Source organism: Bufo gargarizans, chromosome 3, assembly GCF_014858855.1.
Source record: "Bufo gargarizans isolate SCDJY-AF-19 chromosome 3, ASM1485885v1, whole genome shotgun sequence".
In the NCBI taxonomy this organism is placed as follows: Eukaryota; Metazoa; Chordata; class Amphibia; order Anura; family Bufonidae; genus Bufo; species Bufo gargarizans.
This window is the reverse complement of record NC_058082.1, coordinates 564,594,965-564,613,514: the sequence shown is the minus strand read 5'-3', so window position 1 is coordinate 564,613,514 and position 18,550 is coordinate 564,594,965. Positions and strand designations below refer to the sequence as shown.

The window sequence follows — 18,550 nt, the reverse complement described above, 5'->3', positions numbered from 1 at the left end:
GATGATGGTAGTGAAGGGATTTATACTGAAAAGGTGGTTGTCTTTTTGCTCCTCTATATCACACCATGGGGTTCCCTGGTTTTGAGAGCCCACCATCCAGCTCTACAAACCATGCATCATTTTCCATGAGTTGTAATATGTTGATGTGTAAATCGTCCCATAAGAACCAGTGATTGCTCGAAAGTCACATCCATGTTAGAGGAGCCTGAGCCTTTCCTAGGTTCCTCCTGTAATCTGGTAGGTCAGCCTGACTCCACTGTTGCCATCGTTGTGACCTCAGCTTCGACTTACGTCAGGCTTCACTGTATTGCTCAGTCGGGTTCTAATATAAAGTAATTCATGGGTAACATGTCAGTTCTGAATCAATATCAAGACAAATTCTCGTTTTAGGTTGACATACAGCTCCTGCTCCCTCAACAGCCCAGTTCTGCAGATTCTCTTAGCATCTAGTGGGATCAATACAACATTTATTAGGTTTTGACAGATGCCAAGTCAGCTCATGGACCATCTCTGTAAGCAGGGGCATAGCTAAAGGCTCATGGGCCCTGGTGCAAGAGTTAGGCTTCCCTCAGTGCTTTGTGTGTCTTCTTATGCAGCACAAGGGTCTTTGGGCCCCCTCAGGCTCCTGGGCCCGGTAACGACTGCTACCTCTGCACCCCCTATAGCTACGCCCCTGTCTGTAAGTTAGGGCATACTGTGATTGATATACAGTATATATCTGACAAGTCTTACTAGATGTACAGGCTTCCCCTGTAGAAGTTTCCATATTCCAGCTGTAACTTCCATATGGTAGGGCCACAGGGAGCACAAGCTAAACCTATCGTCATCAGAAAATGAACTATTGTTTAAATAAAGTTTTTAGGGATTTGGGTGATATTTTTTAAAATTTTCTATTTCTGTGTATTAAAAAAGAAATCCTGATATCTTGCCGTTTTTACTCTGGCCACTGATCCTCATAATAGGCTGATACATCCTGTTCTGTAGAGATCACTTCCCAGCAGTCTTCTCATTATCATTGGCATTACAATGACCGGTAACACCTATATACACGGTAGACAAAACGTTATTCATCATTCACAAGAGGCGATGTCACAGCCCACCTCCTCCCCCTCCCTGCACAATGGCCTCTGTACAGATCACAGAGCATGTCCACTCCACAACACTGTCTCATAAATGTCAATCAGTCATTTCTAGACTACAAGTTCCTATGGTCCATGAGGCCATGCTGCAAGATCATTTTACAGAAAATTTAAATCTACAATCCGAAAATAAAACAGAATTTAAGAACAGACCAAAACAGGCATGCTCAACCTGCGGCCCTCCAGCTGTTGCAAAACTGCAACTCTCACAATGCCCTGCTGTAGGCTGATAGCTGTAGACTGTTCAGATATGCTGGGAGTTGTAGTTTTGCAACAGCTGGAGGGCCGCAGGTTGAGCTTGCCTGGACTAAAATATATACTGTATATGATATTAGTGACACATTCTCAAAGAGGCTTCATCCACCCTGCCTTCTGTTCAGGATCCTCATCTCTTGGTCAGAGTCGAGAGCGGTTACAAAGAACGTCTCTCACTCTCTGGAGGACATGTCCTGTATTACTCAAACAGTCCATACATTTGACTGAGCAGTGCGTAACGCTTAGGTTCTCCTGCAGTGGCGCTGTAGGGAAATTGAAACCTTACAGCTACAAACAACAGCCGATTGCTTGTGTCCAGAGGTTGTGCAGGGGATTCTGCATTGGAAGAGGGGTCTGTTTTTTTTTGTGTTTTTTTTTCTTGAATTTGCATCAAGGGATCTAGAGTGTGTATGCTTTAGTTTAGGGATGCACAACCTTTTCTGTTTGGGGGCCACATTGTCAGCCTGAACCAATTCCAAGGGCTGAAAATAAAACTTAGGCTACTGTCACACCTGCGTTAGGTGCGGATCCGTCTGGTATCTGCACAGACGGATCCGCACCTATAATGCAAACGCTTGTATCCGTTCAGAACGGATCCGTTTGCATTACCATGAACAAAAAATAAATGAAAATTATTTTTTTTTGTTTTTTTTTGTTCATGATAATGCAAACGGATCCGTTTTGACTTACACTGAAAGTCAATGGGAGGCGGATCCGTTTTCAATTGCACCATATTGTGTCAGTGAAAACGGATCCATCCCCATTGACTTACATTGTGTGTCAGGACGGATCCGTTTGGCTCAGTTTCGTCAGACGGACAGTTTCGTCAGACGTCCGCCTCCAGAGCGGAATGGAGACTGATCGGAGGCAAACTGAGGCATTCTGAGCGGATCCTTATCCAGTCAGAATGCATTGGGGCTGAACTGATCCGTTTTGAGCCCCTTGTGAGAGCCCTGAAACGGATCTCACAGGCGGACCCAGAAACGCCAGTGTGAAAGTAGCCTAAAATGGGTATTACCAATAGTGATGAGCGGGAGGTGCCATATTCTATTTCGCGATATTTCGCGAATATTCAATTGAATATTTGTCTTATATTCGTCGAAATTGAATATTCGTCATTATTCTTTTTATCGCAAATAATATGCGATTTAATTATTTGCGTATTGCGATTTTCTTGTAACTGTATAAGGCAACGTTACTATTGGTTGGCTATGGCTAATACGTGTATTTTACGAATATTCTAAAAACCGGAGTTATAGCAATATAGCGAATATTCGTCAAATACACATATAGACTGCAATTTAGCTAATATAGTGCTATAGTATTTTTTTTTTTTTATAGTCTAGTTTTAGAAAATGACGAATATTTGTTATTTAGAATATTCGTCTTTTTTTTTTCCAATCTGTACAGTCGTTCGCATACTCCTCCCCAACAAGCGTCCCCGTCACCATGGGAACGCCTGTGGGTTAGAATATACTATCGGATCTGAGTTTTCACGATCTCAGGGAAAACTCAGATCCGATGGTATTTTCTAACCCACATGCGTTCCCATGGTGATGGGGACGAGTATGCGAACAAGTGTACAGATTGGAAAAAAAATGCGAATATTCTAAATAACGAATATATTCCCTATATTGCTATATATTTGTTTTTTAGAATATTGGTCAATTTTTTTTCCATATGAAAACATGATTCCTTCCTGCTTAAGTTGGACCAATGACTCATTGACCCACAAGAAAGAAGCAGGGAGGGATCATGTGTTCAGATGTTAAAAAATGCAGAATATTCAATATAGCGAATATATAGCACTATATTTGTAATATTCGCGAAGTTGCGATATTCGCAATTAATATTCGCTATTCGAATATTCGCGCTCAACACTAATTACCAACTGAAATATTATATTTATGGCATTGTACACACAGTATATATCATAAATGTCTAGTTACACTTCCAGGACTCCCATCTAATAGGACAATACATGAAACCTACATGTGAGCAGCCACAAGACATAGACATACATGTCTGCTACCAGATGGTTAAGTGCCACACAGAATGGTATCAAGGACCTTAAGTGGCCCCTGGGCCCCAGGTTGTGCACCCCTGCTTTAGAGGGTCTGGTAAGGGGACTGTGTTTATCTGGAGGATCGGGGATATATAGGGGCATAGAGGGTCCATTTAGGTGCTCAAGGAGACTGATTTTTGAGCGGATTTGGTTTGTCGCTCATCACTAGTAGTGGGGTCATTGGTACTATTTTTGATTCAAATAATCTACGATCAGGGATGGATGAGGAACCTTTTTGCTGCTGAGGGCCATTAGCCACTGCTATGTTTGGTTAAACATATTTAGATCAGACCCCCCCAAGCTCCATCAGCCTCAGATCAGACCCCCGCTCCAATCTCCATCAGCCTCCCATCAGACCCTCCCAGCCTACATCAGTCTCAGATCAGACCCCCCAGCCTCCATTAGCCTCACATTAGACCGCCCAGTCCCAATCGGCCTTACATCAACTCCCCAACCCCCATCAGACCCCCCAGCATCGATCAGACTCATAGTGTGTGCCCTACCTCCTGACGCTGTACGTGTCAGGACACAGAGCGGCCCCCGAAAAATACGGTATGCTCTGGCAGGGGGGCAGGGAGCCGGGGGCCATATGAAATTATTCCAGAGGTTCTCCACCCCTGTCCTATATAAAAGGGGAGGCATAAGGACAATTATTTTGCGAATACCCATAGCACTTCACCTTATGTGACTCTTTGTGGAATCTCCTTAATGTCCGTTTTAAAAGTTGACAAATCTTGTAGAAAAAAGTCCACCCCCACCCCTCCCCCAGAACCAGCGCCACTCTTGTCCTTGGGCTGTATCTGGTATTGCAGTTCAGCCCCAATCAAGTGGTTATAGCTGAGCTGCAATACCAAGCACAACCCATGTGCACATGTGTGGTGCTGTTTTTGAAAAATAAAATCCAAACCCTTCTCTCTAATCTGATACTACCCTTTGTTGGGGGGAATGGGCATGGAAATATCACAAAATGAAAACTGGTATTTCCCCACCTTTATTTTGAAGGTGTCTGGTTAACCTCAGATGCACCGCACAAGGACCCTACCATGAGGTAATGCCATTACAGTGACGGCACATTATTTGTACGTACGTCTCCTTTAAGGCAGCTGCGACACTAGGACAGATGGGGCCATTCATCTGTTCCGAGATACGCGGCTGCTGAAGAATGGTTTCACAGATATGATGGATGAGCGGCATATGGCAGATATCCAGTCCAACTGCTAAATTAACTGTATCATTTACTGTTTATTCGAAGAGGCGGAAGAGGGTTATGCAAAGTCATGAATCTTTATCGCATTCCAAGATGCGATAGAAAGTAATGAAAATTTCAGTAGCTGCGTGAGAGTAAGAACTAAATGACCGGTTTCTGTTAACTCTTCCATTTTCAATGACTGGGCCAAAAGTAAATAACCCATAGTTCAATAGCTGCCAGCGGTGCATTTACATCGAGACCAAAGGCTGCAGAAAACACCTGATGTCAGGGAGATTAGCTGGAAGACAAGTGAATTGAAACTTCTCAATGCAGTTTGGCTTTTCCAGTTGGTGAACTACGTTTTAGGCTGTGTTCACTTCCTGGCAAAGATGAACACAGCCTAATGCAATAATAATAATAGTAAACTTTATTTATATAGCACCAAGATATTCCTCAGCGCTTTACAATCAGAGGGTCCATGTACAAACCGAATCAGACATTACATACCAACAAACGGGATCTTACAATCTATGAGCTCACAAGAGCTTACAATCTATGAGGAGAAAAGGTGACACAAAAGGTAAAAGTGTTTGCTCTGTACAATGGTCCAGCCATAATAGGGGAGTAGATATAAAGCTGCATGAGCTGTCATCAGTTGATATCTGTAGAGCTTCAGAGACCATGGGGTGTGGTGGATAGTTTCGGATGATGGATCAGGCTCTGAAGAATGATTCTGAAGGAAAGGGTGTGAATGGAGAAGAGTAGAATTTGGGTATGTGATGGGCTACTCTTAAAAGATGTGTTATTACGGAGCACGTAAAACTTGGTATGTTGTGAATTAACCTAATTGCTTGGGGTAGGGCATTCCAGGGAACTGGTGCAGCTCGGGAGAAGTCTTGAAGATGGGAGACCGGACCATCCAAGCATGAGAAACAGACAGTATGATTGACTTGCAACCAAAGATAGACAAACCATATAGACTGTCCATGCTTCTACTCTTGCCCCTTTAAAGATTGGACGCGTCCATGTTGACTGCCTCCCTTAGGTTATGTTTACACAGCGTTTACTTTCTATTGCTTTCAGTGGGAATCCGTGTTGCAGTTTACATGGCCTTGGAAACTATGGTGGTTTAGCCACCCACATTGAATGGGGCTAATCTGGACCTGTGGCAGTACAGACTTCAAATCCACTGAAGAAATCCAAGAGTCAGACTCGGATCTCTTTCCATGGATTCTGTATCATATTTTAACACAATTTTTAGGTAACCTAATTGAGAATCTATGGGATTTTCTCACTTCAGGAGCTAAAATGTTAGCATACAAGAATCCTTAGGTGGGGGAACCCTATGTTCTGCTGTCCAAGCCTAGTCCTGTTAGAACAACCCCTGTACACATGAGTTCTGATGGCATACAGAAATCATTGAGGTAATGGTGGAGTGTCTCCGGCTCCGAAGAGTTTGACATGGAAATTAGTCGATTTTGAGATTATAAAATTACAGATAGTGAGATGTTGACTAAGGCTGACCATAGACGGCCTCGTTCTCGCCAACATAGACCTTTGACCGATAGCACATGGGAGTTTAATGCATAGTTCCACTAGTCAGAAACTTTTAATAAGGGTGTGAAAAACAAAGCAAATAAATGTGACTCCTCAGTCCCAACGGATTTTGATTGTAATTCCTTTAATTTATGATTTTTGTTTCCTGTGAGGTAGTAACGGGACACCCAGTCTAGTAACGAATGATGGGCGAAGAAGCGTCTACAGCAATGGAAGCTTTATCATCCGGACGGTGAAAGCAGAGGATTCTGGGTATTACAGTTGTTCTGCCTCAAACACCTGGGGATCAGAGGAGATTGTCCTAAATCTACAGGTTCAAGGTACGGATCCAGCTCAAGTCCCTTTTATTTGTTGTTTCTCTACAGCAACATGGTGTAATTGATGTGCTACCAAATATTATCTTTTGTCCAGTTAGGAAAATGAAAGACCAAATGTAATCCTTGAGACTAAAGCTGGATCCCTCATACACATACACCTTCAGCTTGGCCGACATGACACTTCTAGTGGTGGATTATCTCTAGGTAGAACAAAAGGATTGGGCCAAAATATAAACTTCATCCAGTCCTTCTCTTTCTCGACATTATCTATTCTAGATTGAGAGAACCTCCCCACACACGTTAGAGAGTTGGCCGACTGTACACTAATGTGTATGGAGGCCTTTAGATTGAAGTACTTTGGGGCAACCAAAAAAACTGCCACTAGAGCATGTGCGGATGAAATATAATGAACCAAAAATGTATACTCTGTTAATTGAAATATGAATTGCCCTCTCTGTAGAAGAAAATAATAACTATAATACTGACCCCTATGTACAAGAATATAACTACTATAATACTGCTCCTATGTACAAGAATATAACTACTATAATACTGCCTCCTATGTACAAGAATATAACTACTATAATACTACTCCTATGTACAAGAATATAACTACTATAATACTGCCTCTTATGTACAAGAATACAACTACTATAATACTGCCTCCTATGTACAAGAATATAACTACTATAATACTGCTCCTATGTACAAGAATATAACTACTATAATACTGCTCCTATGTACAAGAATATAACTACTATAATACTGCTCCTATGTACAAGAATATAACTACTATAATACTGCTCCTATATACAAGAATATAACTACTATAATGCTGCTCCTATGTACAAGAATATAACTACTATAATACTGCCTCCTATGTACAAGAATATAACTACTATAATACTGCTCCATTGTATAGCTACTATATTACTAAGGCCCAGATTTATCATGCCTTCACTCCAGAATTCTGTGTTCAAAAAGTCTCAAAATAAGACTTCTGCACTCATTTGCGTAAGAGTTTTGCGACATTTGATAAATGTGGCATAAAGTACTCCAACACAGATTCAAGCAAAACTGACTTTAAACATTCCCCTCATGATAAATTCCCCGCTAAGCATTTTCCCTCTTTCCAGTCTTTCCCTTTGAGCTGGCGGTTTATGTAGTTAGTTATTACAGAGCTGACATGTAATCTTCCTGCTCAGTAAATATACTATTTATATGGTAATGAACGAGGGCCTGAGCTATATACAGCTCTCAGAGGCCATTGTTGTGCAGAGTGCCGCCATCCAGTGTTTGTAGGCAGGTGTCAGCCAGGTGCTATCTGTACTAATCCAAGAACACCCTGTTTATCACTAATGCACACTGCAAGCTCGGGGAACGCTGGGCTCAAGTCACTTCTGGATCTTCATGTCTTGAAAACACAATGCATGGGGAATAACAATGGGGGCAATTACCAAATTGTATAGCATGTAAATATACACTATGTACAGCCCCATTTCTGAAAAAAGTATGGGTATGAAATGTAGATAAAACAGAATGCAATGAGTTACAAATCTCCTAGACCCATATTTCAGTCACAGTAGATGATAGAACACACACCAGATGATGAAAGTGAGACATTTTACCATTTCATGAAAGAAATTAATTCCTTTAGAACTTGATTGTAGCAACAAAAAAGTTGGAACTGGGCCATGTCTACTATCTTTTAACAACAGTCTGTAGACATCTGGGAAGTCAAGAGTCTAATTGCTGGAGTTTTGGGAGAGGAACTTTGTCCCATTCTTGTCTGATGTAGGATCCTAGCTCCTCCACCACAGTCCTGGGTCTTCTTTGCCGGTTTTTTCCTTTTTTATGGGTGAAAGGTCTGGACTGCAGGCGGCCGGTTCATCACTCGGACTCTTCTTCTGTGAAGCCATGCTCTTGTGATGGATGCAGTATGTGGTTCAGCATTGTCTTGCTAAAATATTCAAGGCCTTTCCTGAAAGAGACCTTGTCTAGATGGGAGCATACAATGTTCTAAAACCGCTGATAACAAGCTGGATGGTCCCTCTCCTCTCGAGTCCACCGAACACGGCATCTGTGGTTTCTAAAAGGAATTTGAAATTTTGATTTCTCCGACCACAGAACAGTTTTCCATTTTGCCTCAGTCCATTTTAAATGAGCTGTCCCAGAGAAGACGACAGCGTTTCTGGATCGTGTTCACATATGAATTTTTCTCTGCATGATGCAGCTTTAACTTGCATTTGTGGATTGCACGGTGAACTGTGCTCACAGACAGTGATTTCTGGAAATGTTCCCGATCCATGCAGTGATTTCCGGTACAGAATCAGGCCTGTGGTTAATGCAGTGCCGCCTGAGGACCCGTAGATCAGGGGCATCCAATACAGTCGTTGGGCCTTGTACCTTGCGCACATGGATTTCTCTGGATTCTCTGACTCTCTTGATGATGATAATGTACAGTAGAAGGCGGGATTTTCAAAGTCTTTGCAATTTTACGTTGAGGAACATTTTTCTGAATTTGTTCCAAAATTTTTCGATGCATTTTTTTAACAGATTGGTGAATCTCTGCCCATCTCTGCTTCTGAGAGACTGTGCCTCCCTATACTCTTTTTATACCCAGTCACTTCACTTTGTAGCAAATTACTTCTTATCAGTACCACTTACTTTTCCAGCCTTTTGTTGTCCCTGTCCCAATTTTTTTTTGAGATGCGTTGCTGCCATCAATTTCTAAATTTATTTTTATTTTTTTTAAGAAAAGGGAAAAATGTCTCACTTTCAGCATCTGATATGTGTTCTGTGATTTATTGTGAATCAAATATGGGTCTGAGATTTACAAATCATTGAATTGTTTTCTCTTACATTTAAAACTGAAGTTGCATCCAAATCAGAATTTTTGGTAATTCGATTTGGGGCCTATTTTGTGGGGAGAGAAAGTAATAAAAAAAAATTGAGAGAGTAGAGAGAAAAAAATTGGTCCTAGGAGACCTCAGACTGTCAAAATTTCTGAGCAGTTGGAGTACTTCCAATTTGGTTAGAATTAGGGATGACCGAACTTGTGTTTCAACTTTGGCGTACAAGGTTCAGGTTCGGGTTGTCTAAGAATTCTGTTATGAATTCCGCTACCATAACTTATGGTCCGTGGTAGCTGAATCCATAACGGGATTCTTAGATAACCCAAACCTGTACTCCAAACTTGAAACACAAGTTCGCTCAACACTAGTTAGAATCAGTTTGGATCTAAATCAAATATGTCAGATGATTTGGCCAAATCAAACCTGAATTGAATTTCAAGCAATTCATCTTGAATTACATTACTTATTCCGTATTGATCCTATCCTGAATGATATGCTGTATTATACTCCAGAGCTGCACTCACTATTCTGCTGGTGCAGTCACTGTGTACATACATTACATTACGTATCCTGGACTGATCCTGAGTTACATCCTGTATTATACTCCAGAGCTGCACTCACTATTCTGCTGGTGGAGTCACTGTGTACATACATTACTTTACTTATCCTGTACTGATCCTGAGTTACATCCTGTATTATACTCCAGAGCTGCACTCACTATTCTGCTGGTGCAGTCACTGTGTACATACATTACATTACTTATCCTGTACTGATCCTGAGTTACATCCTGTATTATACTCCAGAGCTGCACTCACTATTCTGCTGGTGCAGTCACTGTGTACATACATTACATTACTTATCCTGTACTGATCCTGAGTTACATCCTGTATTATACTCCAGAGCTGCACTCACTCTTCCATATGAGTCCCAGGAGATCATCCATCTCCCCCACCTTATCTGACAAACCTGAGATCAGACCTGTCTGTTTGGCTATAAGGCAGCTGGCCAGACCTGTACTGATCTGTCAGTCTGATCAGGTACACCAAACTTCTCAATTTTAATACTCCACAACAGCACTTCCTGACATGTTGATGGACATGTTCCTGTGAGGAGTATAAAGTCCTTATATTAAACCACCCTGACAAGAGAAAAACACCCACTCTACAGTAATGTGGGGTTAAAGTGAGTCAGTAGAGACAAAAAACATCATATTCCATGAGGATCTAACCACATAAACTGTTTTACTTCTAGTGCCTCCTGACCAACCTCGGTTGACTGTGTCCAAAAGTACTTCTTCTTCCATAACCCTTTCCTGGATACCAGGAGACAACGGAGGGAGCTCCATCCGAGGTAAGATGGCTTCCAGGTCTGGAGGCCAATCAGTCTTGAGACTTGTTTATCTTTTGATAAGGTTTTTATGCTGAGCACTTTATGTAAATTCCACAAGAAGAGATATTGATGCCAAGATTATAATTATAAGTTTCTAAGGGGGTTGGGTGGAATTATCGTTATCCATGATCTAAAGAACATCTCTGTAATGACTTCAGTCCCCTTCTTCTTGCTATCATACATTCTATAGCTTGTCAGAAAAGCAGTGGACATGCATGACTGGATTAGACAACACAGGACTTGTTTGTAGTCTGTTACCATGGAGACAGATAGGTCTTCATAGAAGCTGTATACACAAAACCGTAGAATATTCTTAATTTAGATTTGCTTATTTTTTAAATGTTAGAGCCTTAGAAAAATATTGCAAACATCTACCTACCTTTTAAGTTAAAGAGCATATCCCTCTAAAGTAAAATGATTTTCCAGGAGTAGAATATTGATGACCTATCCTCAGGATATCTGATTGGTGGGGGTCTGACTCCCAGCTGTTTGAAGAGGCCACTCCCTTGAGCACTGCGGCCTCTTCCTTGGCCAGTGACATCACATTCATTGGTCGCATGACCTGTCTGCAGCTCAGTCCTTTTCAAGCCAATGGACCTGGGCTGCAATACCAAGCAGAGCCACTATACAGTGTGTGGCGCTGTGCTTGGTATGCTGTGAAAACAGCAGTCCTTGATTCTTTAGGTTCTTCAGAATTTTGTTCATAAATTGTGTCATTTTCTGGAGGACAACCCATACCGTACAGCTCCTACTTTGGTTGTCATAGAGTTTTCACAGTCTTCTGAAAGTCCAGGTTGCTTAAAGTAAGTCAGACATCATAAAGTGTATGACAACAGCAGCCCTGTACCTCACATGGGACCAGAGATCTCCACATTCACAGCTCCAATTACTCTGCTAGATTTATTTCAGGCTGGCAGCTCAGGGAACGAGCCCTTTCTCAGGGACTGTGCCCTTTCAGCTGCAGCTCCTTCCCTGTAACTGCCACAGCTGGTGACATTTGAAGATTTAAACAGGAGCACCTGCGACCACCTCATTGGGGTTGACAAGAAATAAGGAAAAGAACAAACCACAGGTGGCGCTATACAGATACATTTTATGGAATAACTCAGCAGCTACACAAAATTCTTAATTACATGCAATTATAGAAGTATTCAGATCCAGGTGCTGGTTTGAAAAATGTACAATATTTTTTGTGACTCTATCACTTTAATTATGCAAAATGACACCTGTTCCAGGAAACCAGAAGAATCGGTAGAGGTAACTGTCACTGGTGTGCCTTAAAGGGGTTGTCCGAGTTATGAAAAAAAATATATATATCACTGTAAATCTGATGAGCAGCAATATATAACCTAAGTTAAGAAAGTTTTAGGCAAAAAATATATATATTTCCTCATTTCCCTGATTCTCTTCTGGCCCTTTGTTTACCTGCAATAACAACAATCTCTGCCCCTCCCCCAGCTCTGCAACGGAAGTGAATACAAGTGCTGCCCTGAGTGACATGTCTGTCTGCTGGGAAACCCAGCAGCATGTTGTATGTGTAGGATTACCAGTCCTAGCTGTACTATGACACTGCTGATACACACAGGATCTTCCCCCTACCTGTTCTTGTGCAATGCTCCAATGCTCTGCAGAACTCCTGTGTCAGCTCCTGTGCCCAGCATTTGTCTCCTCACTGCCTGCAGCTACTCAGTAAAGCATTCAGCCCTGAGTCTGTGCTACTGAAGGAGTTAAAGTATTTCCTGAAAGAATCCAGGGAGGCAGCAGACGGTAGGGGGGCGTGGCCAGCAGAGTGATGTGTCATGTGCACACTCATATCTGCTCTCTCAGGCTTGTGCACAAAACATCAGAGCAGGGAGAGAGGCTGACCTCACAGGTCATGTGACCCTCAGTGAAATCTGAGAAAGCAGCCACTGCAGATGCAGTAAGTGCATTGTAAACCCTTTACATTTGATTAGTTAGAAACATACAAAGAACAAACAAATCACTTGGACAACCCCTTTAATACTTTGGGGGACTCATAGGCCGTATATGGGATCTGCGTCCGATCCACATTTTTTGTGGATCCAGTGACATTCCACTTTCTATGGGGTCCTCAAAAAGTGCGGATCAGACACGGATGCAAAATACGGTCATGTGCATGAGGCCTTTTATTAAGGAGATAAAATAGTACAGTTTTACACACACACTTCTGACTGGCCCATTTTTGGTAGGGCAACCCCCCAAATTGGAGTCAAGCTATGACTCTCGCTGGATGACAACCAACACCTCCCACAGGAAAATGCATTGGTAGGCACATTTGCCATTCAGAAGTCTGGAAGAGCTGAGTGACATCCCAGCTTTAATGGTGGCCATGTTGATCACTAGAGATAAGCGAATCAAAGTTGACGAAGTGGAGTTCGAACCGAATTTCAGAAAAAATTTGATTTGCACCAAATCCTAATTTTGCTCATGCTTCATGGTAACGAATCAAATTTTTTCCTAAAACGGATGCCGCACTTGTTAGGACATGGAGCAAGGAACTCTGGGAAGGCGGGATCACCCACAATGCCATGCATGCAGCAAATCAGCAGCCAGCCAGCCCTGTGATGTCACAGCCCTATAAATAGCCTCAGCCATCTTGGATTCTGCCATTTTCCAGTGTACTTAGTGCAGGGAGAGACGTCAGCAGGCGCTAGGGACAGTGCTAGGAAAGACTTTAAAACTTTTATTTTGTTGTATAGAAGTTCAGGGAAAGAATAGTGAGGAATCATTCCACAGCTTTTATGTTGAAAAGGGTTCAGTAGGGGAGGTTACAGCCTGGGTAATAGGAACAATCCTATTACACCTTGCTGCACTGACTGCGGATCCAAATTGCCATTATACAGCTCCCATATTTACAGCAAACCGTTCTTGTTATTGGGGTGTTACAGACATTAGCAGGGTTTATTACAAATAAATATTTCTACGTCTTAGTTGCCCTTGTGCGGTGCAGTTATATGTTCTATAAGCATTTTTAGGCTTGTATTAGTGGGGAAAAAAGGGCTTATTAGCCGTTGTGTGGTGAAGTGCGAAAATTACAGCCCTTTTTGGCGTGTATTAGTGGCAAAAAAATATATATTATTTGCCGTTCTACGATGCAGTTTGTTCTAAAGCCTTTTGTGGCATGTATAAGTGGAAAAAAGTAAGGGCCTATTTGCCGTTCAGTGGTGCAGTTATATGTTCTAAAACCTTCTTTGGCGTGTATTAGTGGGGGAAAAAAAGGGCTTATTAGCCGTTGAGTGGTGAAGTGAGAAAATTACAGATTTTTTTGGGGTGTTTATTTACTTATTTGATCTAAGAGTATGTCAGACAGAAGTGCCAGGCCCTGCACAGGGGAGTGGCAGAGGCCTAAATGTTTATGCCGCAGGCACAGGTCGCAGCGGAGTAAGGGGCCATGGCAGCAGGAGTTGCAGCGAGAGGCCTGAGCTCCTAATGTCATCTAGCAGGCGTGTCTTGACCAGCAATCTGTAGAATAGAATCTGTGGGCAGAAAGTGAAGCGTGGGCAGGGTGCCAATGTTGGCACCACGGCCCTGCGTCAACATATGCAGTGTCACCATAAAGTGGCCTGGGAGAACCGTGGCTCCGATGAGGTGGTCCAGCCTGCCGCTGCATCACCCAGTGGCACGCACCCGGTTTCAGGCAGTAAAGGCTCCACCACCTTAGCCGAAGGGAACTGTCTGTCCTTACCATCATCTGCTAGTCCTGATGCTCCTCCTCCTCCCCCTTCTCCTCGTCAGTCATTCCGTCAGCAATTGATCACTGAAGCGATTGCCAAGAGACAACAGTATGTGTGCACTCATCCAACGGCGCAGAAGTTGAATGTGCTCCTGGCCAAGTTGCTGGTGCTGCAGTCCCTCCCTTTCCAAGTGGTGGACTCTGTACCTTTCAGAGAACTGATGGCTTGTGCCAAGCCGAGGTGGAGAGTCCCAAGCCGTCATTTCTATGCCAAAAAGGCAGTACCAGACCTGCACACACATGTAGAACAGAGGGTGGGCCAGTCCTTGAGCCTGTCAGTGTCTGCCAAAGTGCACGGCAGCGGAGATGTAACTACGGTCAGGGACAATACATGTCCTTTATGGCCCACTGTGTGAATGTGGTTCCTTCACAGCCATACCAGCAACTTGGCCAGATGACGCCGCTTCCATCTCCACATTCTCACGCCGTTGGTCCTGCGACAATGTCCGCCTTTGCCTCCTCATCCTCCACCGTGTCCTCAGCCATCCACTGCAGGGACAATACACAGTGCCCCTCTAGCATACCACATGTGCAGGGCACGGCAGTGTCACGCTGTTGTGCACCTCATTTGCCTAAGTGAACGGAGTCACACAGGGGAGGAACTGCTCCGTGTCCTTCATCAAGAAATTGAATCCTGTCTTTCTCTGCGACAACTCAAAATCGGAACCATGGTGACCGACAACAGGAAGAACATGGTGTCGGCGCTGCGTCAAGGAGGGCTGAGCCATGCGCCCTGCCTGGCACACATGTTTAATCTGGTTGTCAAGGGGTTTCTGAAGTCTTCCACCCATCTGCAAAACATCCTAAAAATGGCCAGGAAACTTTGCATGCACTTCAGCCACTCGTACACCGCAAAGCACACCATCCTTGAGCTGCAGCGGAAGAACGACATCCCCCAACATAGGCTGATATGCAACGTTTCCAACCATTGGAATTCCACCCTCCATATGTTGGACCGACTACATGAACAAAGAAAGGTTGTAAACGATTTCTTGATGATCCAAGCGGACAGGAGTACTCCCCTGTGTAACTTCGATGTCAGCCAGTGGCAGCTCTTGCGTGACACCTGCCACTTGCTCAGGCTCTTTGAGGAGGCCACGTTATTTGTCAGTCACCAGGACTACAGGATGAACAATGTCATTCCACTGCTTCATGTCCTGGAACAGATGCTGGTAAATCTGACTGACGTGGCGCCTAGATCTCACGGCCACGTGAGCCCTGTGGGGGCTGTACTGGAGGGGGAGGATATTGAAGCACAAGCAATGTGTGGTGAAATGGGTGGTTTTTATACACAGGTGACAGAAGAGGAGGAGCAGGAGCAGCCAGAGGAGCTACAGGGCGATGAGGAAGACTATATGTAGAGGACCCAGACACACCGTGGCAATATGCAAAGGAGATGGAGGCAGGGAGTCCCTCCGAGTCACTTGCACAAATGGCCCGATGCATGCTCACTTGCTTGCGTAGTGACAGCCGAATTGTCAACATTCGGCAGAGGGAGGTCTTCAGGCTCAGCATTCGGCAGAGGGATGACTTCGGGCTCTCCAACTTGTTGGACCCTCGCTACCGGTCCAAAATGGGGGCCTTTTTTTTAAACACACTGAGAGGGAGGACAAGCTGAACTACTATAGAGACATCCTATGTAGTCAGTTGGCCGCTGCCTATCTGCGCCATCGTCCATTGTTTCACAGGTCTGACTGGGATGGCCCTCTGTGCTCTTGTTCCTCTGCCATGTCAGCTGTGGCAATGTTGGGGGCGGGGGAGCAGTTCCAGCTCCATCAGCAGCACCCTGAGTCTAGAGTTGCTGATGAGCAGCTTTTTTCACTCACCTAGTGAAGAAACTACTCACCAGCAGCAGCTAGACCTGGAGCAGGACCTGAAGCAGCAGATAGTGGCATACTTGGACAGCAACCTGCCACCCCATATTGAAGATCCGCTGGACTACTGGGCAGCCAAACTTGATTTGTGGCCGCACCTGGCAGAGTTTGCCCTGGAAAATCTGTCCTGCCCGGCCAGTATTGTGGCATCAGAGCGGGTGTTTAGTGCGGTGGGAGCCATAGTTACCCCAAGAAGAACTCGCCTGTCCACCCAAAATGTGAAGAGACTGACCTTTGTCGAGATGAATCAGGCATGGATCAGCCAGGATTTCCACCCACCAATGCCTGATGCATCAGAATAGATCATCCATGGTGCCACACCAACACTATGACAAAAGAGACCGGTTTCTACTGGCTACCTGCCTCAACTACTATTCTGATGCTGCCACCTGGCTGATGTCATACATCTGATGCCAAGTGTTCCTTCTTTCACCCACCATCTTCAGCTGGTACTGGTATTGCCAGCTACCTCCCCACTCTGTCACCGGGTCACTCTATGGTCTCCTGATGCTGCTGCCACCTCCACACTATGTCGCCTTGCCACTCTGTGGTCTCCTGATGCTGCCACCACCACGCTATGTCACCTTGACACTCTGTGGCCTCCTGATGCTGCGGCCACCTCAACACTATGTCACCTTGACACTCTGTGGTCTCTTGATGCTGCTGCCATCTCCACACTATGTCATCTTGCCACTCTGTGGTCTCCTGCTGCTGATACCTCAACACTATGTCACCTTCCCACTTTGTGGCCTCCTGATGCTTCTTCTGCCACCTCAACATTGTCATTGTGCCACCCTGTAGCCTCTTCCTGATGCTGCTGCCGCCACCTCCACACTCTCTCATTGTGCCACTCTGTGGCCTCCTGATGATGCTGCTGCCACCTCCACATTGTCATTGTGCCACTCTGTGGCCTCTTCCTGATACTTCCGCCACCTTCACACTGTCATTCTGCCACTCTGTGGCCTCCTAATGCTGCTGCCACCTCCACAACTGTCATTGTGCCACTCTCTGGCCTCCTCCTGATGCTGCTGCCACCTACAGACTCTGCCATTGGGCCACTCTGTGGTCTCCTCATGCTGCTTCTACCTCACCACTTCATGACTGAGCCACTATTTTGCCTTTCGGCCTAACTGACATCATCATTTATTTGACACTTCTTCTGATCTGTCAGAATGAGGGAAAAATTAAACGCACAACGGATCCTGTCTATGTAACAGCTGGAAGGCCTGCATGCCATGGTCCCTATTTTGCATTAGAATTGGCTTATGATTTGGTAGCCAAAAGCAGGAGTGGGGGTACAAAACACAGAAGACATGCAAATATTCCATTCACGTGTCATCTCTGTTTTGGATCCACTCAAGTGTTTTTTTGCCTTTAGCAATACTGATGGATTACTGACCAAATGCTGACCGAGTGAAGGCGGATGCTCCACAGACAGGATCTGTGCTTTGGGGGTTATTGTTCTCACTACCATAGTAGACTCCCTATGCATGTTACTGCAAGACACCGTGTTCTACACCAATATAAAGGCTCACTGCAGCCAGGCAATAGCCATTTTTTAATGCGATTCACCACGAATAAATTTGGATCAAACCAAATTTTTTCGACAAATACGGCGAACTGGCCGGACCGAATTTTTCTAAAATTCGTTAATTTCTATCGGTCACCAGACCCATATACATTAGCTGTCTGGAATTTCCCAGGATTTGACAGAAGAGGACACAACACAGAGTCTCTCCTGCTCTTTGTAGTGACAAGACACCTTGCGCACGTCTTGGTGATTGCTTTGTTACTCCAGCATTAGAACATTTCTTTTTCAAAGTCCTGTCAGGATGTTTTCCACTGTTAAGGAGAGGGAAGATCATCAAAGGAAACGCTCTGACGCTCCCGAGATGAATAACATGACATGTCTCTACCTTTGATATCTTGTGTTTGGGTGTCGGTGATTTCTTACATTCATAGTCACGAATCTTACGGAGTAAACATTAACACTCACAATAATGTTCCCTAACATCTCCAAGGGAGTGGCACTACCCTAAGTAGGTCATCTGCTGTATAGGTTCCCATAGCAAAACTCTAAATGGGCCCCATTAACGAAATGAGAGCTCCTTCAAATATACTATATCAATATTATAGAATTCTGGCAGGTATAGAGC

The 18,550-nt window shown here is 44.1% G+C and overlaps 1 protein-coding gene across 1 annotated transcript in view; it reads left to right on the top strand.

Moving 5' to 3' along the window:
• LOC122932841 (Down syndrome cell adhesion molecule homolog) overlaps positions 1 to 18,550 on the top strand; it is a 406,234-nt gene that overhangs the window by 289,508 nt on the left and 98,176 nt on the right. The window contains 2 exon segments of the mRNA XM_044287480.1: positions 6,362 to 6,525; positions 10,629 to 10,727. Coding sequence (XP_044143415.1) covers positions 6,362 to 6,525; positions 10,629 to 10,727 — 263 coding nt within the window.